General features: G+C 43.9%; 1 protein-coding gene across 2 annotated transcripts in view; it reads right to left on the bottom strand.

Annotated features, from left to right (window-relative positions):
• The window catches only part of Abat (4-aminobutyrate aminotransferase), a 108140-nt gene that overhangs the window by 42900 nt on the left and 38504 nt on the right, over positions 1-26736 (bottom strand). For both annotated transcript variants that reach the window (NM_172961.3, NM_001170978.1), the window contains exons 2-3: positions 5719-5833; positions 341-438 (exon numbers count right to left, since the gene is read on the bottom strand). In NM_172961.3, coding sequence (NP_766549.2) covers positions 341-438; positions 5719-5788 — 168 coding nt within the window. In that variant the 5' untranslated portion in view covers positions 5789-5833. The remainder of the gene's footprint in view (positions 1-340; positions 439-5718; positions 5834-26736) is intronic.

The raw sequence follows: 26736 nt of genomic DNA, 5'->3' as shown, positions 1-26736 counted from the left end.
AGTTGGAGGATGATCAGCCATGGAGCAGAGGCAAACCATTTCAGATATAAAGTACACCAGGTGACAGCCAGCCACGCCTTAGGCCTGCAGATGGCTCCAACTGGGCCACCGACCTAACTGCTGGTTAGCCCTAAATGCATGCACAATCTGGCTGCCACATGTCCCAGTCTGTGGCCTGCTGTTAGGCAATGTCCTCATGACAGCAGACATGAAACACCTTTGAAGCCTTCACAATGGCCGGGCTTATTTCATGCCCGTCTCTAGAAGAGGCTCTGAAAATGCCTCTTAAGCAGCCTGTGCACCTGCCTCCTGGGTCTTTGTTTCTGAGAGGTTGGCTCACCTTAGATCTAGGCCCCGGGACTTCCGTCTTCATGAGTGGTCCATCATAATCAAATTCAATGTCAACTTTGGCAGCGGCTTGGCTGATATATCTGGATCCTATAATACAGAAGACAAATGAGACCCTTGGTGACAAGATACAAGGAGGGTCAGCTCCAACAGGTGCCCTCAGTCCTTAACAGGTGGTCCCAGACCTCAGCTTTGTTCTGTCTGACAAGTTCACCTTAGTACACTGTGTCTCAACAAATTTAGATACCTAGACTCTCAGGACAATAAGGATTCCAAAATGGAAAAACCAGGGCCAATGAGGTTGTAAGAAAGCAGGCACGCTCCTGTCCTAAGGCAGCAGGATGAGCTGAGGGGTGTGTGTGTGTGTGTGTGTAGGTTTGAGGACAACTTTTAGGGGCTTGGTTCTTTTCTTCCACTGCGGGTTCAGGAATTGAACTTAGGATTTTACTCCTGAATGGCAAGTGCTTTCCCCCGGTGAGCTCTCCTCCCAGTCCAAAGCCGACTTCTTTCTAGGAGTTGGAGAGATGGCTCAGGTACTAAGAGCGCTTGCTGCTTTTACAGAGGACCACATTTGGTTCCTGGCACCCACATTAGGCAGACCACAACAGTCGGAGAAAAGAAATTCAAGGGGTTAAGGCCAAAAGCTGCTCTTCCAGATCTCTTGAGTTAAAATTTCTAGCATTCAGAATACTCTATAATAGGATTTGATGCCCTTTTCTGGTGTGTAGATATACATGCAGACAAAGCACCAATATAAAAAAAAATACATAAAAACGAAATTAAACAAAACAAAATAAAACAAAGCCAGTCCAAGTAAAATCATATATATTTATATATATGATTATTATTTATAGGAGTCTCTCAACTTTGGCACTGCTGACATGTTGGCTGGTGATCCTTTGCTATCAAACACTGCAGGATGCTCAGAGACATCCTTACATCTGAGCACAAGATACAATGTGCACCCATTTCCAGGAGTACTCCAAGAGGGGAGCTAGGTACAAGGTCATGCGTCTAGTTCAAGACATCAGGGAAGCTGAAGCAGGAGGTCCCTTGAACCCCAAGAATTCAAGGTCAGTTTGGGAACTACCACGAGGCCCTGTCTGTATCAGCTACTATTTCACTGTTGTGATGGAATTCCTGGAAAAGGCAACTCAGGGAGGAGCAGGAGGAGGGGTTACAGTGGTGGGGGAGGTTCAGGGGCAGGACTGTCCTCAGGCCAGAAGGGATGGATGCTGCTGCTGTTCAGCTGGATTTCTCCTTCTCCTCCTTTTGTCTGGGACCCCAGTGCTTGGAATGGCCCCGCTCACAGGCAAAGTGGGTCTTTTGGAAACTTACCTCAGCCTAATCTGGAAACTCCCTCACAGACATGTCTAGTGTTTATCTCCCATGTGATTCTAGATCCTGCCACGTTGGCAGTCAATATTAACCATCGTGGGGCCTCGGAGACGGCTCAGGTGTTTGAATTCTTGCCATGCAAGCGTGGGGATCTTAGCTCCATCCTTAGCTCCCACATTAAAGACAAAACAAATGGGCGAGGTGGCCTGTTCCAGTCGGGGAGGTGGAAGCATGAGGCTCCCCAGGGCATGCTGGCCAGCCCTAGCTGGTAGGTCTAGCTGATAGGTGAGCTCCAGGTCCATTTAGAGACCCTGACTCAAAAGATAAACAGGGCAGGAACTGAGGAGAGTGCCTGACATTGACCTCTGGTCTCCACACACATATATAATAACATATATACATACCTATACACATGCCACATTAACTACCATACTATTTCAAGGAGGAGGAGGGAGGAAAAGAACTCTCTAGGAGAAGGTAAATTTATAGACTAAAGAGGTCCTCATTGTACAGATTCTTTTGTTGTTGCCAAAAAGTTCTGGCCTCAAGTCACTGGTTGGAATCCCAATTGGCATTTTGCAGAGTAATAAATTTACTGAAGAGCTAAGTTCCCAGACGAGTCCCACTGGCATCCTTGTTCAGCATGTGGTCAGCCACACAAAGATGGCCCCTAGCCCAAGCCTGCCTCATCCCAGAGGGACAGACAGCTGTAAGCATGCCAGGACAGTGACTCCTACGAGTCCCCTTGGTGGTGTTGCCATCTTAACCTTCCTGGCATGCTCGCAGATAATTAGTGTCTCTCACTGAGCCATGCTCTTGTAGCTGCATCAAAGTAGAGGATCATGGGACATATGTGAGGCTGCACTTACCCTTATATATATAAATGGATATGTGCATTTACTATCCATCGGTTACCTATCTGCTATCTATTTTCTATCATCTATCACTTTATCTTCTATCATCTATCAGTCATCTACTTCTCTATCATTTACTGATCTATGTATCATCTATTTACCTATCTACCATTTGTTTGTCTGTTTCTCATCTATCTATCTATCTATCTATCTATCTATCTATCTATCTATCTATCTATCTTCTACGTTCTACTTATCTATCTATAGCCTATCATCTATCAAACTTCTAGGGTCTGGAAAGATGACTCAGTAGTTGCTTTCAGTCGTTTGGTCCACTCATAATTCTTGATAATCCCGACTCCATAGAATTTATGTTGTCTTTTTACTTCTGAGGACACTTGCACACAGGCACATACATACACAGATACACATGCATATAAATAAAAATATCTTTTAAAAATAAACCTATCAGTCATCTATCTACCTATTGTCCATCTTCTGTCTGCCTCATTGTCTCCATCTCACAGAACAGGAAACTGGAGCTCAGTGATACTGAAATAATATGTTAGGGGCTGAGGCATGTGCAAATACCTGGGCTCAATCCCCAGCACTGTAAACACGCACACACACACACACACACACACACACACACACGAACACATACACACTCACATACACACACACATACATACAGGCATACCTATACACACATACAAACACATATACACAAACACATGCACAGATGTACATGTACATAGACACACATAAACACACACACTTGAATGTGCCAAAAGGTTTATTTGGCTCACACTTACACACCCTAGTCCATCACTGAAGGAAATGAGGAGCTCAAGCAGGGCAGGTACCTGGAGGCAGGAGCTGATGCAGGGGCCATGGAGGCAGGAGCTGATGCAGGGGCCATGGAGGCAGGAGCTGATGCAGAGGCCATGGAGGCAGGAGCTGATGCACAGGCCATGGAGGGGTGCTGCTTACTGGCTTGCTCTCCATGGCTTGCTCAGCCTGCTTTCTCATAGAACCCAGGGTCACCAGCCTAGGGATGGCGCCATCCACAATGGTCTGGGCTCTTGGCCATGAATCACTAATTAAGAAAATGCCTCACAGTCAGACCTTATGGAGGCTCTCTTCTCTCAGATGACTGTAACTTGTGTCAAGTTGTCATAAAAGTAGCCAGCACAAGCAGCAAATGCTCCTACTGGCTGAGCCAACTCTCTTGTCCTAATAAATGAAAATATAATAGCTAGAAAACAATTGTTCTTTATGTAAACCTGCACAACGGGAAGGTAAAGCCCAAGTGGGGCCCCACCCTGCCCCGCCCTGCCCTGCCCTGCCTACCTCTCATTCTTTCAATCAGTGTGTGTGTGTGTGTGTGTGTGTGTGTGTGTGTGTGAAGGTGTGAAGTGCATGCCCATCTCTCTCCCCCTCATTTTTGGAGACAGGGTCTCTCAGTGAACCCAGAACTCAATGCTTTGGGTAGACTAAATCCCAGGGACCCTCCTGCCTGCTTTTACAATGCTGGAGTTGCGGGGGTATGCCTCTGCACCCAGCTTTTACAGAGCCAGCTTTTAAATGGCTGCTGATCGTCATGCTTATGCGGCAAGTCCCTTTTATTAAGACCAGAGAGTTGACTCAGCTAGTAAAGGCGCTTGCCACTCAAGCCCGATGACCCGAGCTCAGTCTCCACAGTGCAGGTTAAGCTGGGTGTGGTGGCGCACGCCTTTAATCCCAGCACTCGGGAGGCAGAGGCGGGCAGATTTCTGAGTTCGAGGCCAGCCTGGTCTACAGAGTGAGTTTCAGGACAGCCAAGGCTATACAGAGAAACCCTGTCTCAAAAAAACCAAAACACCGAGCCGTCTCCCCAGACCCTTTTCGTTTGTTTTTGAGACAAGATCTTATGATGTTGTCCTAGAAGTCCTTTTGTAGCTCTCCAGACTGGCCTTAAAGGATCCCTCTGCCTCAGCATCCTGGGTGCTGGGATTACAGAGCTAATAGGGCTACAAGAGACCTTGTCTCAAAAATAAACAAGTAAAATTAATGGTTTGGTGACAAATTCATGACTTGCTGCAGATTGGCACGGCCAGACAGCCCCATGCTGTGCGTGATTAGATGGAGTGGGTCAGAGTTCACAGCTGGAGCTCAGTGCCTGAATGCTCAAGTCAGACAGTTACCAGATGGAGGCTGTGTGTCCCCTCCAGGCACTGATCCCTTCACCTCCCCCTTTTACACTCCGTCTTTTCCCTCCCTCACCCCCAGTCCTTTCTTTCCTTTTAGGCAAGGTTTACTACATAGGCAAGGCTGTCCTTAAACTCTTGACTCTCATTCCTTAACCTTGGATGAAACTATATGACCATTGGTACCATGCTTATAACTTCAGCTTCCTTTTTCCCTTTTATTCATGTTTAATGTACCCAAGGTAGCCTCTGACTTGCAGTCTAGCTGGTGATGACCTTGAATCCCTGATCCTTTTGAACTACTGAGTTTTGGGAATAAGGGTAGTTGCCACCTCATCATTTGTTTAATTGTGCATGCGTGTAACTGTTCAAATGTGTGTGTTGGGCACTAGGAGCTGACATCGGGTGTCTTCTTCAGTCCTACTGAGGCAGGGTCTCTTGATGAGCCCTGGACTGATTTGTCTACTCTACCCTGGCTTGGGGATCTCCTCTCTCTAAATCCTAAAGGCTGGACACATAAGCAGGCTGCCACACCCACCTCCTTTTGTGTTGAGATATGAATTCCAGTTCTCACAGTAAATTCCTTATCTGTTGAGTTACCTCCTCAGTCCAGCTGGGGATTAAACCTTGTGCGTCTTTGAGTGCTAAGAACGCACTCTGCCCCTGAGGTACACACCCCGTCAGCTTCACTGTTGTGGCTTTCAGTACTCCTTGGCAGTAACAATAGCACTGTGTCTTTTTTCTGGGTCCTTCTGGCCTCAAGGCCATCCCTCCTGCTAAGAGTGGCTCTGAGCTGTATGGACTCCCGTGCTACATGAGAGGTGTCCATCTATGGATGGGGTTGGGGGTAGCCATGGTGATAGCCTCACTGAGGAAGCTAGGGAAGAAGCAGGCAGATCCTTCTATCCTCAAGGACTCTGACCACAGACCTCTCATTTGCACCGTGTCTCTTAAGGAGCAGGTCGTGCCAGGACTTTGGTGGGACTTACCAGGTATGAAGAGGTGGAGGTTTTTCTGGGAACTGCAGGCCAGCCGTCGGGTAATCAACAAGAAGGCCATGACCCCCTTCTTTAGGAAGAGGAACCCCCTTCACTTGCTGCTGTCCTGAAAGAGACCAAAACCACAGACTTAGACCCATGGGGACCACACCTCTGCATTCTAAACCCACCATTGCCCACTTTGTGGAAGACTCTTAGGATACAACTTCCCTTGCGACATACAAATATTCTCTTTACTCAAGCACATTTTGTGCGGAATAGAATATACACTTTAATTTACATTCTTTTTCTTTCCACATTCCACACTTCTGACAGGAGGAGCACACCTACTTTCTAGACAGAAAAACAGAGGCCCAGAGAAAGGGTTCAACTGCTAAAGCAGCAGGAGGACCTGAGTTCGATTCCTGGAGACCTTGAGGAAAAGCTGGGTGTGGTGTCAGACCGAAATCCCTTCTCCTGTAATTGGAGGGATAGTGCTGCATTCACTGATGTCCCCTTATGTAAAAGGAAACATGAAGAGCATTAGGAAGGGGTTCCGACCTGAGCAATACCTTTGTAAGCAAGTGTGGAAGTTTCTTTGCAGCCTGACCACCCTTGCTTTGCTCGCCAGCTTAAGCTGGAGTAGTTTCTGTTGTCGGTGGACAGAGAATTATTGAGGGATACAGCACAGTAGCAAATTCTCTGCAGTCTTATCTTTTGTCTCTGGGAGAATCCACCCCAGAGCTAGCCTCACAGGGATTTGGAAATCTTAACTCTTCCCGGGCAGAAAGGCTGTCATGTGAGTATTCGTTGAAATGCTCAAAGAGTACATTGTCTGGCTCCAGATATCTGTTCCATTGTCCAACAAACAGGGCTCACCCCATTTCAGATCTGAGGAGGTGTTCTTTCAGGAGTGACTCCCTGACCCCAAAATCTTTCTTTACTTGTAAGAGACTAATTTATTCAGTTAACCTAGCCACAGTAGATAGAAGACTTGAATAAAAAAATAATAATAGCTGTAGTTCAAGGTTGGACATGACAGTTCATTAGTTTAACCCCAGTGCTTAGGAGGAAGAGGAGGACAGACCACAGCTTTGTTATGGCTGACTCTCCATAGTGAATTCCAAGCCAGCTAGAGGCTACACAGTGAAAGCCTGTCTAAAAAAATGAAGCAATTCAGAGACTCCATCTTATTTCTTTTTATAAGAGGAAAAGTTAGGAGAAAACAGTAGGCTTTAAAATTGAGACCATAAATTAACATAGAAGCCATTTTCTTCTCTTGACAATTTAATGTATTTTTTAAAAGTTGTTTCTAATATCCAACTCAAGGCAGGCCTATTAATTCAGCAGTAGAATAACTATGTAGAAAAAGCAGCCACCACCTCTCACTTAAGGCCATTTGTCCTAAAACGCTGAGATGTCATCACATAATTCAAGTTTCGTCTATCAAGTATGTTTTAGAAGTGTCTTGAGGACTTGAGCCTTAATGTTTGACGAGCCCATAAAAGTGAGAGTCACACCTATGCACTTTCAATTGACAAGTTACTTTGGGAAACATGCCCTAGTGACATGTGACATTGTGTGCCCGGCAGCTGATGCTCACCTTTTAACAAAACAATCTCCGTCAGTCACCAATTCTCAATGTATTTTGCAAATAATCAGAAGAGTCCATGTTCATTTACTTTCTTGCCCACTAATCCAATCAACCAAAGTTAATTAGGCAGCGGTTACAGGCAAGGCACCGGATCACTCAGGAGGAAAAGAAAACCAGGTAAAACGTGCTCATAATTCTTTGGCCGTGGACTATGACCAGAGGAGGGGTTGGGGAATCCAATATACTAGGTGCCTTGTTCACCCTGTCATTAACCTCTTAAAACAACCCAGCAAGGTACTCATGTAAAAAGTTTCCTCATCACTGTCAACAATGAACTTCACATAACATAAAATGGAAGACCTGGCCTGGTGCTACACCTGCAACCCCAGGATTTGGAGGCTGACACAGGAGGACGGCGAGTTCAAGGCCACTCTAGGCTACATAGCAAGGTTAAGGTCCAATAATACATCGCAAAGCTCTGCAACTAAACAACTCCAGAATAGAATCATGATTGATTGCCTGGTGCTATGGGAAGATGGGGTGCTTCCTTCCCCACTAGACCCAGGGGGTGTCATCTGAGCTGCAAAGTTAAGTAGGTTCCAAACGTAGAAGAAAGGGGGTTGAGACAGAGGGGCAGAGCGATATCTCCAAGAAACGAGACTACCTAGCCATGCTGTCAGATTTCTGAGGGGAACAGGATGTGCGTCTGATTGGCGCCAGGGTTATCACTGAGCAGACAGTAGGCCTGCTGTGGACATTGACATGAGAGACAGGGCAGAACAGGCCAGAGAAAAAGTCTATAATCCCCAGCCTTGATGTTGCTGTGGATGCTCGGAGATCGGGTTCAGCGCCTGTATGACAGCGCACATCTGTAATTCCAGAACTGGACAGAGCCTGCGTGTGATGCTTTAAACAGGAATATTCCCCAGAGGCCTATGTCTGTGAACACTCAGCTCCCAGTTGGTGGCATTGTTTGGGGATGTTTACGAGGTGTGGGTTTGTGGGAGACGGACGTCACTAGAGGCCAGCTTTGACAGGTTAAACACCTACACCATTTCCAGTGGCTCTCTTTCACACTTGTACTTCTAGATATGAGCTCTCAGTTTGCTGCTCCAGCCACCATGCCTGCATGCTGCCAAGCCTGAGATAGGAGCCAATGGTGGCGATGGACCCTTATCCCTCCGGAATTATAGGTGCAAATAAACCCTTCCTCTGCAAGCTGCCTTGGTCATGGTGCTTTATTATAACAATAAAAAACTGACTAATACACTATGGCAGGATTATAGAGTTTGGGGCCAGCAAGGGCTACTGGGTTCTTTAAAAAAAAAAAAATCACCCCTCCCTCCACCATGCATAGCATGTGCATATAGAAAAGTAGAGGTCAAAGGACAAACTCTAGGAGTCAGTTCTCCCTTCCATCACCTGGGTGTCAGCCACCGAGTTTAGAGTCTCAGGTTTTGGTGCAAGTGCCTTTACTGGCTGAGTCATCTTGTAGGCTCAGAATTACAGGTTCCATGAAAGCCAAAGTTATGCTTTAAGTTTTAATGCCTAAGAGATCCATAAAACACAAACGTCTCTAACCTATAATCCAGGGACAGTTACTTCCTGAGATGCTGGAGGCTGCTGTCTAGGGGAAAAAACAAGTTGGTCTGACCCAAGTGCACAGGATGTGCCTGATCCCATGGAGGCAGGAGGTCTGTCAGGACGTACGCCTGCCCAGCTGGACCTGGTGTGAAATTCTCAGCCTTATGGGTTTATCTTTAGAAGCCTCTGTGAAATGTCACCTGTCACCATTTTTCTGGGAACTCCAGAATGGACCTGGCCAGTATTTAATTAAGGCTTGCTTCAGATTTGGCTCAAAAATTGTGGTAGTGGTCTTATTCTCAACTGGTGGGAATAACAGTTCCTAAACAGAGTGCAGTACTACACTCCTGTAATTCTACTACACAGGGAAACTAGGTCTAGCTTGGGCTACATACAGAGACTCTAACTAACAAGAGTCTATGAGTTCTTTAAGAAGTCCTACAGAATTGCCATATAACAGATTCCACTCAGACACTATGTAACAAGAAAACTGAAAACAGGACTCCAACACACCATTCATCTGCTCACTGCACCACTGTCCAAAATAGCCAAGAGGCTCTCAGAATCCAAGTGTACATCAATGGATGATAGATAAACACAGGAAGGAACAAAGGACAGACACCGGCTGTGTCTCAGACAAAGCCCCGTGTTAGATGTTCCATTCCTGTGACACAGGGAAATCCAGGGCTGTCAAGGTGGCTCAGTTGATAGAGTGCTCACCTTGCATGTGCGAGGTCATAGAGTGCTCACGTTGCATGTGCGAGGCCATGGGTTCTATTTCCAGTGGTGCTTAAACCAGGCATTGTGGCGCTGGCTATCCCGGCACTGAGGTGACCATAGAGAGAAGTAGTTTAAGGGTATTCTCAGATATGTATTGAGTTCTGGGACAGCTTGTTCTATATGAGGCCTTGTCTCAAAACAACGAATGCCCCCCAATGCCCTCCTAATCCCCCCCCTCTTCCCCTCTGCAGTAATTCCAGAGTCTATTCAGATAGCTAATGCCTCAGTCCTGCCCACCTTAATTAAAATGCTAATTGGTTCCCGTGCTTCTTCTTATCTGCCCTGTGCAATGGGAGAATCGAGCTGGAGTAGGACCAGCCGGGAGTTCAATGTTTTGATCAACAAGGTGAGAAGAATTCAGAGTCCATCTGAAATGGACAGGGAAAGAAACCAAAGCTACCTCTTGTAAGTAAGATCCTTTTAATCTGTTCTGGGGGAGGTCACGAAGCCATGCGGTGCTTGCCTGGCAAGCCCAATGTCCTGCATCGCATAAAAATGAACAACACCCAAACAACATAACCCTCCCAGGGGAATTACTCTGCAGGGACAGGGACAGCGACAGCAAAGGCTTCCCCTCACATTTGTTTCTTACCTCAGCCCCCCTCCCCTTTTAAGGCAATGTGCCATGTAGCTAAGGATGATCTTGCACTTCTGAGCCTCCTGCTTTCACCTCCTAAGTACTGGGGTTGCAGGCATGCACCACCATGCCTGTTTTTGTGCTGTAACTCCAACCTGAGGCTCCAGGCACTTGACCCACTGGGCCACATCCCCAGCCTTTGGTGTATTTTATATCTAACTTAATTTGTCAGTAGGGTCTGCCTTGGCTCACAGGGTCAGAATGGGCTTGTCTAAGTTCCTAGAGATGTCAAGCCAGGGAATAGAGAGATAGCTGGCTCAGCAGTTAAGAGCACTGACTGTTCTTCCAGAGGTCCTGAGTTAAAATCCCAGCAACAACAAGGTGGCTCACAACCATCCATAATGGGATCTGATGCCCTCTTCTGGTGTGTCTGAAAACAGCTACAGTATACTCATATAAATAAAATAAATAAATAAATCTAAAAAAAAAAAAGATGCAAGCCAGAGACTGGTGGCCTTGGTTGTGCCAGATTATGTCATGGTCCCACTCAAACCAATCACTCAAACCAAGCATTTCACTTGTATACCTACCTCCACCCCACCCCCACCCCCAAGCAGGCAGAGGAAGAGCTCTGGGCACAAGCTCGCAATTCTGCTATCTACCATGGGTAGACACGACAGCAGGACCTTGACACAGGGATTCTGACCCCAAAGATCAAGTATCTCAGAGATACAAGAGAACAAAGCCTGTGGTGGCCGCACAGAGGAGATGTGTGGCATTTCGAAGAAAACCAGATCCATTCCCATTCTTTGCACATCACCCAATTCTTTACACCTTTCAAAGGACGGCATCTCAGGGGCTGGAGAGATGGGTCACTTTATAAAGTGCTTGCACTGTAAGGCAGAGGACCTGATGTTAAGTCGCAGTACATACATTCAAAGTTACACTCTTTTGAGCACGTCTGAGAACATCTGTAATTCCAGAACTGGAAGGATCCCTGGGGAACACTGGGCATCCAGTCTATCCTAATCTGAGAGCCACAAAATCTGTGAGAGAGACAGTTTCAAAAACTAGGTGTAGCCAGGCTACTAGTACTCAGGAGGCAGAAGCTGGTGGATCTCTCTGAGTTTGAGGACAGCCTAATCCTCACAGTGAGTTCTAGGACAGCCAGGATTACATAATGAGATCCTGTCTCAAAAACAAACAAACAAACAAAGAAACAAACTAACAAGCAAAAATAAATTAAAATAGGTGAGGAGAAATGGATGCAAACTCCTGGTGTGTGTCTCACACACACACACACACACACACACACACACATCACACACACACATCTCACACACACACACACATCACTCACACACACACACATCACACACACACATCACTCACACACACACACATCACTCACACACACACACATCACACACACATCACTCACAGACACATCACTCACACACACTCCCACACACACATCACTCACACACTCACACACACATCACACACACATCACTCCCACACACACTCCCACACACACACATCACACACACACACATCACACACACATCACTCACACACACACACATCACACACTCACACACACACATACACACACAACCATCCCTGATTCCAATTCTTCAGAAATCTTCATTTTCCTGGGCTGTGACTTCAGGCATGTTAAGTTTCCTCCTCTACAAAATGGAGGTTATATCAAATATACCTACTTTGTGGATGGGTGGAGTGTGACCTGAGAACTGGGACATTGGCCCCTGTTATCTGCCTGGCTCAGGAGCAAAGTCTGCTTGCACAATCACTGAATAAACACTAAGTGCTTGACAAAAACCTTGAGGATAGCATCTGACATGTCTTTACTGCACTGTTCCAGCCCTTTGCACAGAAAATCATAGCTAGAGGGCAAGGCCCCTTCCCTGCAGCCCCTCTTGGCCTTCAGAATGGTTTTTCATTCTCCTAACTCACTAGGCCCAAAACAAAGTACTGACAGGGTCTCAGGTCATTCCTTTCTTGATTTGCAGCTGGCATTTTTCCTGCAGACTCAACGGGACACAAAGGCACATAATGGGCAAGTGTCTCTCAAGGCCAGGGATCTCCATGGAAACCAATAAAGCCAGCCCCGGGCTGGGTCTTTGCAGATGGTGAGCAGGGCCTGGTTCACAGAGAAGTAATGGGTGACTTGCAACATAGGTTTCAGTTCCATCACCTTCCTTCCTCCAGAAGAGGTCTGGAGGGGTCTGCTTGCACTCACTATAGCAGGGATACTCCCTCCCTCTATACGGAGTGCTCTTCCTCAGCCTGTCTCATGAGGTTTTATAACCTCATAGTGACCTCTGTAAGGACAGAGGAACAGTGTTCTAGAAATGAGCCAGGGTGGGCACCTAAGAAAAAACAAGGGCTGCAGAGAGAGGAGCCAGGATTTAAGCTGAGCTGGGTGACTCCAAACAAGTATTTTATAGCAGCAACAGAAATGAGACCAGAGCCACACCTTTGCATCAAGGCTGCACACACACTCTTTACTCTGATCCTGGAAGCCAAATGCACCTGTCCTTGTTTACTGGGAGGAGAAATGGTTTTGCTTTCCACACAAGACCACTCAGCAATAGACAGCGAGTTAGGGCAGAAGGGAGGCAGGTTAGGTGTAAATGTAATGACCTAATCACATCAATATTCTGTCCCATGCCCCACCCTGGAAGTCTACTTGTTGCAGGCTATGCCTGCAGGTCTTATTTGGAGGTATAGGCTTGGTTGCATTAGGTCACAAGGATAAACCTGTCACAGAAATGAGGTCAGTGCCCTCATCAAGATACCTCAGAGAAATCCCTCAACGCTCCCTCCATGTAAGGACACTGAGAAAAGTTGGTTATCCATGAATCAGAAAGTGGGCCTTCTAGAGACATCAGATCTATTGGTATCTCAGTCTAAACCTCGGAACGCCAGCCTCCAACACCATGAGGAATAACTTTCTGTTGTCTAAAAAGCATTCAAGTCAATGGCATTTTGTTATAGCAACTTGAAAGGGAATGTCTCTCTATACTAAGAGAATTTATCTCGATGACTTACAGTCTGTAGTCCAACTAACCCAACAATGGGCAGCTGTGAATGGGAAGTCAGAGAATCTAGTAGTTTCTCAGTCCCATGAGGCTAGTTGTTTCAGCTGGTCATCTATATAAGCTTGGAGGAGGAAGAGCTGAAGGAGGAGGCCTCAACAGATGTGCAGGCAAGTAAGTGCAAGCAGGCAGAGGAGGAAAAAGCCTTCCTTCTTCCACTGTCCTTACGTAGGCCTCCAGCAGAAGGTATGGCCCAGATTAAAAGTATATACCAGCATGCCTGGGCCTAAGCTGTTCTTTATGTGAAACTTGCTCTGCCCCAGGCTGGCCTTGAACTCAGAGATCTTCTGGCCTCTGTCTCTTGGGATAAAAAGGGCTGTATCACATTGCCTGGGCCTAAGCTTTTTTATGGCTACTATGCCTCAAGATCTGGATCAAAATCCTGTGTCTTCCAGGCTCAAGATCACAGGGTGCCCTCGATTTCTGGACAGTAGTTCATTCCAGTGTAGTCAACTTGACAACTGAGAAACTGGGAATAGCCATCGGAAAGGGCTGAGACAGTCTTCTTTCTTTCTTTCTTTCTTTCTTTCTTTCTTTCTTTCTTTCTTTCTTTCTCTCTCTCTCTCTCTCTCTCTCTCTCTCTCTCTCTCTCTCTCCCTCCCTCCCTCCCTCCCTCCCTCTCCTTCCTTCCTTCTTTCTTTCTTTCTTTCTTTCTTTCTTTCTTTCTTTCTTTTTTGAGACTGTTTCTTGCTATGTAGTTCTAGCTGGTCCAAAGTACATTAGGTATACCAAGCTGGCCTTTAGTCTACAGCAATCCTCCGCCTTCTGCTTCCAGAGTGCAAGAATTTCAAGAGTGTGCCATTGCACTAGCTCCTTTGGCAGTCCTTTGCCTGGCATGACATTTATAACTCCATAGGATCAAGCAATTCCAGGTAACAAAATATTTCATGGACCAGAAAGAAAGAAAGAGAGAGAGAGAGAGAGAGAGAGCCAGGTATGGTGGTGCACACTTTTAATCCTAGCACTTGGGAGGCAGCAGCAGGCAGATCTCTGTGGGTCCAAGGTCAGCTTTGTGTACATAGTTGGTTTTAGGCCAACCAGAGTTGCATGGTGATATCATGTCTCAAAGTAATGTGTGATTTCCCACCTTTCCCCTTTATTGTTCTCATTAACCCTTTAAAAATTTAGTTGTCTAGGTACAATGAAGGGGAGACCCAAGGTTGTAGTAAAGAAAATATCTCAAGTACTAATGTCTTGCCTTCCATAAAAGAACAATAAGGAAGCAGACTCATACTCCTCTGTGTGTGTGTGTATTCGGGGTTTTGAACTTAGGGCTTTAAATAAAGATCTATTAGTTCTCTCATTATTAAATTATGTGCATCTATGTGCATCTGTATGTAGGTATGGCCACATTAATGCAAGGCCTCCAGGAGCCAGAGGAGTTGGATCCCCCTGGAGCTACGGTTACAGACAGTTGTGAGCTGCCTGACACTGATGCTAGGAACCAAACTTGGATTCTCTGCAAGAGCAGGGTGTGCTCTTAATCACTAAGTCATGACTCCAGCCCCTGAACTCAAAGCTTTGTGAATACTAAGCACAGGGCCTACCACTGAGTCACACCCACAGTGTATTTGGAAGTCAGATAGTATAAAAACTCCTACTTTGCTCTTTATCTAAGTGTTCTCCCCCTCACCCCCAGTCTGTCTGTCTGTCTGTGTCTGTGTGTGCCTCTCTGTCTCTTTGTGCGGTGTGTGCATATAAGTTTCAGGTTTGTGTTTGCTTCTATTTCTGTAGAAACACTGTTTGAATCTTGTTAGGGATCGCATTTGGTCTATACACCGCTTCGGGTACTGCAGTCATTTTAACAAGATTGTTTTTCTCTAATTCACAAACATGGACTCTTCCCACGTGTGTGCCCTCTTCCATTTCTCTCATCAGTGCTTTTTAGTGTGCATCAGAGATCATCTAACTTTGAGCAAACTTATTCATAGGCATTTTATTTTGTTTTTGTAGCTACCATGAAAGGGACTGCTTTCGATACAGTGAAAATGGTTATATTAACAAAAAGGACCTACCGAGTCAACACAATCCCCTAATCTATTCCCATGATATTCCCACAGAACTAAAACCAAACAATCCTAGAATGTACAGCAAAGCACAAGAGACCCCAGATAGCAACACAATCCTGAGCACATAGGAAGTGGCTGGAGACATTACAATACTGGGTTTCAGCTACGATACAGAGATGCATAACTGTAACCTCCCCCAGCCTGAAGCAGGCTGAGCCAGACCTTGACCTTGCTGCCACTCAGGAGATTACCTAGGGTGAAGCCTTCCTCCCTCGATCACTCTGTTGTTCAGCCACTGCTGCTGTTCCCCTCCAAGTTACTGCTACCTGCTGGGAGGCCACTGAGCTATTCTGGAGACTACACCCTATCCTGCACATCATCACCTGCAGCTGGTTCCAAGCTCCAAGGATGAATTGGCGGGAATGCCCCACCCCCACCCCCACCCCTGTATAAGTGGATTTGCCATTAAACATTTGAGCCTTGATCAGGAACCTTGTCTTGGCTCCATTTTTCTCTCGACCACCTAGTTTCCCCTCTCTTTTCAGCCCCGGCTTGCCTCCCAGGTGTACCCCGTTTCATGTGAGCCACTGGTCGGCTTCCAACAGTTTGGCGTCCGAACGTGGGACCTAAGGAATGACAGAAAAATGCTGGAGGAACGCTGCTTGGTATGGAGCTCCACCGGGAAAAAAAGAATAGAATCGTATTGGAGCACAGTGAAGCAACAGGTAAAGTGTTGCTGGAGGTGCGGAAAGTACAGGCTAAGGTTGGAATCAGTGCTAACCGAACGCTGGATTCATTTAGGTCAGCAGTGAATTATCGGAACTAGGAACTGATCAGGCGGTTGTCCGTAGTTTTCAAAAAACTGCTTTAGGCGAGAGGAAAAAGGGTTTAAATTAAATAATCAGGCAGATGTCCGCAGACAGGAGCTGTATCAGGGGGCAGGAACAGGGTTTGTAATAATAAAATAATATAGAGGAAAATGGATTTTGAAACTCTCCCAGAGGCAGAGAGAAATTTCGGGGGACGCCCTGCCTTTTTCTCTCTAGCCCCTACAGCAGAAGTTCTCCGCCCTCTTTGTGTTGTCTAATGTCTGGTGCACCTCGTGTCAGTCCATGTGTGTTTTGTCTCATCGTCTGAATGACTGAATGTTCTGTGTTTCATGTTGGAAAATAAAGATGGCTAAAACTTTATCTGCTGGTTCAGCAAGAAAGTGGCACATGCTTTGGCTGAGAATCTAGCACAGCAGGAGGGCTCCTGCTGGAAAAAGTTTTTTGAGAAAAGGAGTTTGCAACCTCTTAGTTCAAGGCAAATAGGCTGGTAGTTGTTCCTTCCAAAGAAAATTCTCTGCAATTGTGATTATTGCGTTTAGCTAATGACAAGGTGCTTTTTGTCTTATAATTATAGCTAGAAAATTTGAAATTCTTTGATTGGCCTAAATTTATTAGACTCGTGTAGCTGCTTCATTTGGTTTTTTACTGGTCTTAGAGGTGTAATATGCTCTGCATGTCTTCATCACAAGAGTATTAGCTTATAAGTTATTGGGTATGATCAAAAAGGTGTAACACCGGTTACTAGAAAGTTAGCTTTAAATTGGTAACTCAGGTTTGGAGTCTTTCAAACACGTGGCATAATGCAGGCCAAAAAGCTAGGCCTCCTAAGGATACTTCTAGTTGAGATAATATTTAATGTGATTCTTATCCTAGAAAGTAGAATTAAAGATGAGATTTAAAGCAATGCCTCTTTAATGAAGCATTGAAACTTGCACTGTCATGCAGTCATAGGTATAAATTGGCAGCCAAATTTTCACAACGTGATAGTGAAGTTTTATGTTGATTCCAAGGTGATAAATTGTTTTGAAATTGGGTTTTGCTTTCCCAAGGTTGTAGTTATAGTCTAATATTGCAAAAGAAACTTAAAAATTCTGAAATCTGTCCTCATGGCAAGAGGAACTAAGCTCAGAAAAGCCTCTGTGCGGCTTGTGTGACTTTCTTTTGTCTTGCAAACGGTGCCTAAGGAAGCTCTCAAAACTTGCCTCTCCTTGCCTTCAGGGAAAATTCCTTTTGGCTAAAAGAGCACCTTTGCAGATCTACCCAGATGTTGTTCTAAATAAAGTTTAAATTCTAAGTTATAAAAGGTCAATCAGGCTGTAGAATTTATCAGGACATTGCGATTTGACTTGTCTACTTCAAGTAAAGTTATTATAGATTTAAGAGTTTGTTTTTTCCTTTGCATCTGGAAAATTGTAAAGAGCTTGCTTCTAGTGAGCTTGTAATCACTGGAAAATTTTGCCTCTAGGTATGGCTTATATAGCCTTACCTCATGTAAGAGAAATTCTTAGTGTCTCTGCTTCAATACAAGAATCTAAGAGTTTGAATCTTTCAGTGTATATTGTTTCGTAAGTGGAAAGTATTTTATTAGCTAATGCCTCTCAAGGGAAGTTTACTTTAAATCCTTGCTCTCATACAAGGAGCTTTTAAGTTCTGGGGAGTAGCTGTTGCTCCAGAAAAGATTCAGAGGCAATATCTTTTGAATACTTAGGGTTTTAGTTATACTATAATATTGTGGTATAGAAAATCTAGAATGAAAAATTGGTTTGCTTCAAAATTTTATTTTCAAAAGCTTCCAGGAGATGTTAATTGGCTAAGACCTCACCTTAAACTCACCACAGGAGAACTTAAGCTCTTGTTAAGGTGCTATTAAGTGAGATGCAAATTAACTGGCAAAGAACAAAAGGCTTTGCAGAAAATGAAGAAAGCTTTTATAATTGTTATCATTTATAATCAATGGTAACTAAATATTAGCTGTGCCCACAGCAATTCTTTGGCAAGAGAAAACATTATTGTAAAGTCATTTTTCTTCTCCTCCCGGCTGACCGTTGGCCCATGTGGAGCTGGTCGGCTGCTGGCTGCTGCGGGGCGGGGCCATGGGGTACGCAGCCTTCCCTGAGCGGTGGTGGCATGGGAGGCCGCCAGAAAGCGGGCACCCTTGTAGTGAACTCAGGGGAGGGCCACACTCGCCATTGCCCCCATGAGCCTCCACCTGTCCCCACCGGGATAGCTGTATTTTTCCCCGCTAGGACTCGGGGTGCTCTGCCACCCTCACTCGGGCTTCCTGGCCTACAACAGATTGGGCCGCCTCAGCCTCTTCAGCCTGGGAGAAGGGCTGGAGGCAAGCGAGGCAGAGATGGCGTTCACCTCAAAGCACAGTTTTAATATCCTATTAAGGCTGCTGTGGTGCTAATAAAGAATTGTAAGATATATTCGTATATTTTAGAAAACCTATAACAAAAATTGTGTCTTAAGAACCCGACTAAGTGTCTTTTCCTTATTCAAATAAGCAATTAATTTGATTATTACAGAATATCAATATTTGATCTATTGCATACCATCATTTTAAATAAAATTGACAATCATTATCCCAAAGATAAGTTAAAAAATTGTTTTTATGCATGCTTTTGTATCTTCTATAAATTCATGCATGCATGCATCCCAATTACTGTGTTTAAAAACAGCCCTTCTATGGGAGAAAAGTATATGTGAATTGGACCACACGCTTATTCTTTTGAGTTTTCTCCTGCTTCAACACAGATAATTAAATTGTGTGCTGTAGATGGTGTTTTAAAATGTTGAATAATCAAGCTTTAATTTGTATCTTTATTAATATATATCTCAGAGCTTACAATTGTTTAAAATTGTTCATCCCTCAGATGCTATTAATTCTCAAGCTTGTAATTGCTTATGCAACTCATAAGAAAAAATACTGTTCCTTTAAGAAGACTGTTTTTGGACAGTTAAGAATTTGTTCTGGGTTGCCTGGAAAAGACCTCCAGGATTTGCTTTTGTGTTATAGAGGTTGTACTGACTAGTTTTGTGTCAACTTGACACAGCTGGAGTTATCACAGAGAAAGGAGCTTCAGTTGAGGAAATGCCTCCATGAGATACAACTGTAAGGCATTTTCTCAATTAGTGATCAAGATGGGAGGTCCCCTTGTGAGTGATGCCATCTCTGGGCTGGTAGTCTTGGTTCTATAAAAGAGCAGGCTGAGCAAGCCAGGGGAAGCAAGCCAGTAAATAACATCCCTCCATGGCCTCTGCATCAGCTCCTGCTTCCTGACCTGTTTGAGTTCCAGTCCTGACTTCCTTGGTGATAAACAGCAGTATGGAATTATAAGCTGAATAAACCCTTTCCTCCCCAAGTGCTTCTTCATGATGTTTGTGCAGGAATAGAAACCCTGACTAAAACAAATTGGTACCAGGAGTGGGGTATTGCTGTGATAGACCTGACCATGCTTTTATTTGAAAGAATGTGGATTTTGGGACTTTGGATTTGGAAAGCAGTGGAATGCTTTAAATGGGGCCTAATTGGTTATCCTAGTAGGAATATGGAATACTTTGTTGCTGGGAGTAATTTGGTCTGTGTTGATCTGGCCCAAGAGATTTCAAAGGAGAAGAATTTCAGATTGTGGCATAAAGACTGTTTTTGTGGTATTTTGGTGAAGAACATGGCTACTTTTTGCCCTTGTCCGAAATGTCTGCCTGAGGCTAAGGTGAAGAGACTCAGATTAATCGCATTGACAAAGGAAGTTTCAAAAAAGCTCAACAGAGCCGGGCATGGTGGCGCACGCCTTTAATCCCAGCACTTGGGAGGCAGAGGCAGGCGGATTTCTGAGTTCGAGGCTAGCCTGGTCTACAGAGTGAGTTTCAAGTACAGCCAGGGCTACACAGAAAACCCTGTCTCGAAAAACAAAAACAAAACAAAACAAAACAAAAAAAAAAGCCCAACAGAGACTTTGTTCTCTGGTTAAATGTTGTTTTTTTTATAAGACTTGCCTTGGTCATGGTGTCTGTTCACAGCAGTAAAACCCTAACTAAGACAGAGGTTTACATAAAGCTTTAGCTGATAAGGATTACAGATAGCTCCTGAAAGGATACAAACTCAGGATCCTTATAATTATTAGAGTTTTAGACTTACTAATCAAGCTGTTTTTCCCCAGAAGATAGTTATTTGCAGAGACAACTTAAGGACTTTGAATGATTTTCAAAAATTGTTAGGTGATATTAATTGGCTTCACCCCTATTTAAAGTTTACTACAGGGGGGTTGAAACCTTTAGTTGATATTCTTAAAGGGAGTTCTGATCCTACCTCCCCTAGATCTTTAGCCTCAGAAGGATTGCTGGCTTTACAACTAGTGGAAAAAGCTATTGAAGAGCAATTTGTCACTTATATAGATTACTCTTTGCCTTTACATCTGTTGATTTTTAATACAATTCATGTGCCTACAGGATTGTTATGGCAAAAGTCTCTTCTAATGTGGATACATTCGAGGATTTCTCCTAAACGTAATATCTTGCCATATTATGAAGCAGTAGCTCAGATGATTATCCTTGGAAAGAAGCAGGCACTAACTTATTTTGGCAAAGAGCCAGATATTATTGTTCAGCCTTACAGCGTAGGTCAAGACACTTGGCTGAAACAGCACAGTACTGATTGGTTGCTTGCTCAAATAGGGTTTAAAGTAACTATAGACAGCCACTACCCTCAAGACAGGTTGATAAAATTTTTTAAAGGTATATGAGGTGATATTTCCTAATATGACCTCTTTACAACCCTTACACAATGTTGTTCTGGTGTTTACTGATCGCTCCTCTAAAGGGCGAGCTGGATTTCTTATAAATAATCAACAGGTAATCATAAAGACTCCTGGCCTCTCAGCTCAATTAACAGAATTAACAGTAGTACTGAATGTCTTTCAGTCTGTGAATGAGGCTTTTAATATTTTTACTGATAGTTTATATGTTGCACAATCGGTACCCTTATTGGAGACCTGTGGTACGTTTAACTTTTATACACCAGCAGGATCCCTGTTTTCACAATTGCAAAACATCATTCTTGCCCAAAAACATCCATTCTATATTGGCCACATAAGATCTCATTCTGGTCTTCCTGGACCTTTAGCTGAAGGCAATGATTGCATCGACAGAGCTCTAATAGGAGAAGCCTTAATTTCAGATCCTGTTGCTTTGGCCAAACGTGATCATGAAAAATTTCATCTCTCTAGCCATACCTTAAGGTTTTGACATAAGATCCCTACGGAGCAGGCAAGAATGATTGTAAAACAATGTCCTAAATGTATTACATTATCTCCAGTGCCACATTTAGGAGTTAATCCACGAGTTATGCCTAATCATATTTGGCAAATGGATGTAACTCATTATGCAGAATTTGGAAAATTAAGATATATACATGTTTGTATTGACACTTGTTCAGGATTTCTTTTTGCTTCTCTGCCTGTAAAAAAAATAATTGATCATTGCCTACAAGCCTTTAATGCTATAGGAATGCCTAAACTTATTAAGACCGACAACGTGCCATCCTATTCTAGCAAATATTTTACTTCATTTTGTAAAGAATTTGGCATCAAACATAAAACTGGGATTCCTTATAACCCCATGGAACAAGGAATAGTTGAACGTGCTCATAGCACTTTGAAAATTGGCTATATAATCTCGTTCTTTATATATTCAAAACAGTAACGGTTTAAGATAATATTTTGGTATTTTTGGAGAATGTGCATGTCAAATTGTAAAAAATTTGCTCTTGGTGTCCTCAGTTCCTGTTTCCACATAATGGTGTTAATTCTTGAGGACCCATACTTAATCAATTGCTGCAAATGAATGTTCTTATTTCTGATTAATAAATAAATAAATAAATAAAATATGCACATGTGACTATTAATAACTTTTCAAGCTTTCTAGTTACAATCGCTCTTCAAGAGAAACAATTGAAAGTATAATTAGTCACTGCCCTTCTTATATTAATACTGACTATAACAGTCAAGCATTTGAAATGTTTTGTCAAGAATTTATTAATTCTCAAAGACGGTATTGTGGAACTTTAAAAACTCTTCTTCTTAAAAAACAAAGGAAGGGGGAAATTATATCCCCGTACACATTATTTAATATATTCCCATGCACATTATTTAAATCATACTTTTATTTTAAGAATTTTGAAATTTGGATGTCAATAACTTAATAAATGCCTCATAGTATCTTAAAAACCAGACATAATCATGTCTAGGTGAGATGAAAAGGATCTACTTATTGGCATATGGCTTGATCCTGAACAGCTACCTTATTGGGAAAGGGGAAAGCATAGGTTTTCTTCACAGAACACTGCAGAAACAGGACAGCTAATTCGTGTGACAAGCTGACAGGTGAATTCGCTGAGTTCCCTGACTGTAGTGACAAGAAAGCTGAATTGGGTATATGTTTTTGACCCACTCTTGTTTGCCATTTTCCCAGTTTGGACAAGCTAACCTGCCTTGCTTCAAGCTTTTAAAACCTTATGGGACCTAGAACATTAGAGACTGTGTAATCTGACTTAGAGAGATTAGTCACAAGAAAGAGTTATAGTGATTCTTCTCCTTCCCTCATTGTGACCAGTTATTCTAATTCAATCTTGGACTGGCCTAGTAATAATTCCAGTATTAGAGATTCCTAGGGAAGATAGCTAAAATCTTAATAACCTAGCAAAGTTAATTTGGAGCACAGCCTCCACTCCCAGAGAAGCTGCAGCCTTTCTGCAATTCTCAAGGCCACCTCCCCCACACTGGGAGCTCTAAGTCTAAGCTTGATCATTGCTAATTTGCAATTGAATGGAGTACCTGGACTTCTCCAAAGAAGCTTTTGTACTGTTGCTTTTCACTGTCTCAACTTTGTTTTTCATGCAGGTCAGTCAACACCCCTCAGCCTGACTGCAGCAGGTGTGCACCCTCGCCTCCAACAGCGCAGGTGGCAGTTATTAATCTTCATTGAAGAAGCATTTTTAGTACATATTATGGCTTTGGTCTGAATTGGGAATAAGGTGTGCTAATGAGGGCCTGACAGTCAATGACGGGCACTCAGATCTGGGAACCATACCAATCTAAGACAGAGGTACATGCCAAAAGGCCATGGTTGTTGATAACACACCACAGAGCCATGTTTTGTGTGAAATATAACACAAACAAGCTGCACGTAGCCTCCAAGATGGAATTGGATAGTTCGGGAAGATCTAAGATTTCCTAAGACAGGCGGGGCCACCAGCCACCATAACTCCCAGGCAGGACTATAGATCATAAATAAATTTTATGTCTCAGTCCAGTTTCTTTTAATATTAATAACAGGGAGGAAATTGTAACCTCCCCGCAGCCTGAAGCAGGCTGAGCCAGACCTTGACCTTGCTGCCACTCAGGAGATTACCTAGGGTGGAGCCTTCCTCCCTAGATCACTCTATTGTTCAGCCACTGCTGCTGTTCCCCTCCAAGTTACTGCTACCTGCTGGGAGGCCACTGAGCTATTCCAGAGACTATACCCTATCCTGCATCATCACCTGCAGCTGGTTCCAAGCTCCAAGGATGAATTGGCAGGAATGGGCCTTTCCCCCCCACCCCTTTATAAGCGCATTTGCCATTAAACATTTGAGCCTTGATCAGGAACCTTGTCTTGGCTCCATTTTTCTCTCAACCATCTAGTTTCCCCTCTCTTTTCAGCCCCCCTTGCCTCCCAGGTTTCATGTGAGCCACAGGTCAGCTTCCAACACATAACTAGGTAACAAACACTGTTACTGACACACAAAACCAACTCAGGGCACTGGGACAGAACACAGGACAGAGAATTGAACCCAGCTCTACTACTGAGCCTGCCCAACTGCCCGAGTTTTCAAAATTGCAGGAGAAAAGACAGCTCTTCCACACACAGAGCTATGAGGAGTGAACATCCCCTCACACAAGAATGAAACCAGATTGCTCCCTCTCAACCCGGATGAAAATGCATCCCATACAGACCAACCTTTTTCCTGCTAAACGCCTGCAACTCTGAAGCTGGGCAAGGAATGCACAGAGAAACTTCAAGATGCAGGCCCAGAAAAGGACTTTCCAAAAGCTCTCCCAGAGCACAAGAAACAAAACCAAGAACCGACAGATGAGAGAGCAGGAAACCAAGCTTCTTCTCAGCAAAGGAGAGATCAGCTGAGTGAAGGAAGCGCCCAGGTGGAAGCCAACTGCTGCTGACACCTCTGACAGACAAGAAATAGCTGAAATCAAACAGCAACATGCAAGGATGGGAGGTAGGGGACTGGTACAGCTTGCTGTCGGGAATATTCGATTGGTCAGTTGTTGTGGGAGTCAGTTCCTCAAAGAACTAGGCATAGAACTACCATGAGACTCAGGACACTGTGACTCCTGGGTGTCTACCTGAGAGGGAGTCTAAGTAGTCATAGAAACACTTAGACATCCAAGCTGACTGCAGCACCATTCACAATAGCCAAGTATCAGCCTGTCAAGAGAGAAATGAATAAAGGAAGTTTGGCTCACATGCACAATGGAGTTTTCATTCAGCTCCAAATGATGTCATTTGCAGTAAAATTGAAAGGAACCAGAGATCATCATACTAAATAAGACAGACTCAGAAAGATGACATTTATTTTCTCTTATTTGTGAATTCTACATAGATACATAAATAAATATAAAAACATGTATAGGTAAGTGCATATACATGTGAGTTCAGTGCAATCTCCATCCGGATATGGCAAGGCACATATCTTCATGTCTTCATAAAGCCTATCACTATTTACACTTATTATGTACTAATAAAAGGGTTATATAAAAATGTGGCCAGCAAGTGGCTCAGTGAGTCAAGGCATTTACCACCAAGCCTGATGATCTGAGCTTCACCCCCAGGACCTGTTAGAGAATATTTGAACCAGTTTCTAGTTGTGGTGTGGCTCAGCCCTTAGCACACACCTTTAATCCCTCTGGCTGGAATACAGAAATGTCCTTACTGCAAACCTTTAATCCCAAAGAATGAAAGTAAAGGTAGTTGGTAGAAGGAAGCACCTATGTTTGAAAGTGATGTCTAAGTGAGTGGCAGACAAAGTGATGGATCAGAGGAAGATTGGACAGAATAGGATATGCCCAACTCTCACGAGAAGAGAGGAAAGGGAAGCTACTTAGGGAGAGACAGACAAACAGGAGAAGAGAGTACAGCACAGGATACAGTAGAGTCTATGGAGAGCAGTGCAGTAGAGTTGAGAGGGAGAGTAGAGCAGCCCAGAGAAGGAGAAGGAGGCAGCTTTACTGGGAAAGTTTTACAGAGATTGAAGAGAGAGCAAGCTTGACACAGGCAAAGACAGCGAGCAAGAGAATGAGAAGGAGCCAGATTAGAAAAGATTGCTGGAGTTAGTTTGAGGCCAGACTGAGCAACTCAGAGGCCGAGAGAAGAGCAAGATTGAATAAGTCAGCTGGGAGAGGAGTTTGGGCCAGATCAGCTGAGTTAAACCAGCCAGCCAGAGATCAGAAAGAACAAGAAAGGGTGAGCTTATTCAGCAGTAAGTCTCAGAGGCCGAACTCATTCGAGGCTTAGATTAGATTGTACAAAGGCTAGAAGCTTCCAGAACTAGGTCAGCAAGACAATCATACATAGCTCAGAGACAATTAATCAGGTGAAATAAAGTTACTTTTACAAGGACTCACATGGCAGAAGGAGAGAGCCACCTTCTGAAAGTTGTCCTGTGACCTTCACAAGTGTGCCCACATACATATGGGCACACAAAATAAATAAAAAATGTAACTTTAAAAGTAATGCAGGTGTTTTAAAGATGAAAGGCGGGCTGGTGAGATGGCTTAGTGGGTAAGAGCACCCAACTGCTCTTCCAAAGATCCGGAGTTCAAATCCCAGCAACCACATGGTGGCTCACAACCATCTGTAACAAGATCTGACTCCCTCTTCTGGAGTGTCTGAAGACAGCTACAGTGTACTTACATATAATAAATAAATAAATAAATAAATAAATCTTTAAAAAAAAAGATGAAAGGCATGCTGATATATAGTACAAAACAACTTTGCTGAATTGGTTAATTGTTTCTAATATTTTTGGTAATCATTAGTGTTTTCTTTTTTCTTTTTTCTTTTTTTTTCGAGTCAGGGTTTCTCTGTATAGCCCTGGCTGTCCTGGAGCTCACTTTGTAGACCAGGCTGGCCTCGAACTCAGAAATCCATCTGCCTCTGCCTCCAGAGTATTGGGATTAAAGGCATGCACCACCACGCCCGGCTTCATTAGTGTTTTCTATACCATGCCTCCTCAAGCAATGCCCATATGACTTAGTACTTGTAAATCTGAGCAGTCTTATTTTTTTCTCACTCCCTGAGATGCAAGGATAGCTTGTTCGTATGATCTTTTGACCTTTTTAGTGTAGGTTCTGATTCCTTCCCAGATCCTGCTAACTGCTTCTTTTTGTTGGGTCCTAGAATCTTTAGAAGTCTGTTGAGGTAAAGTGCTTGTACTGGCTGGTTTTGTATCAACTTGACACAGGCTGGGGTTATCACA

Source organism: Mus musculus, chromosome 16 (assembly GCF_000001635.26).
Source record: "Mus musculus strain C57BL/6J chromosome 16, GRCm38.p6 C57BL/6J".
NCBI lineage: Eukaryota > Metazoa > Chordata > Mammalia > Rodentia > Muridae > Mus > Mus musculus.
This window is presented reverse-complemented; position numbering and strand designations above follow the sequence as displayed.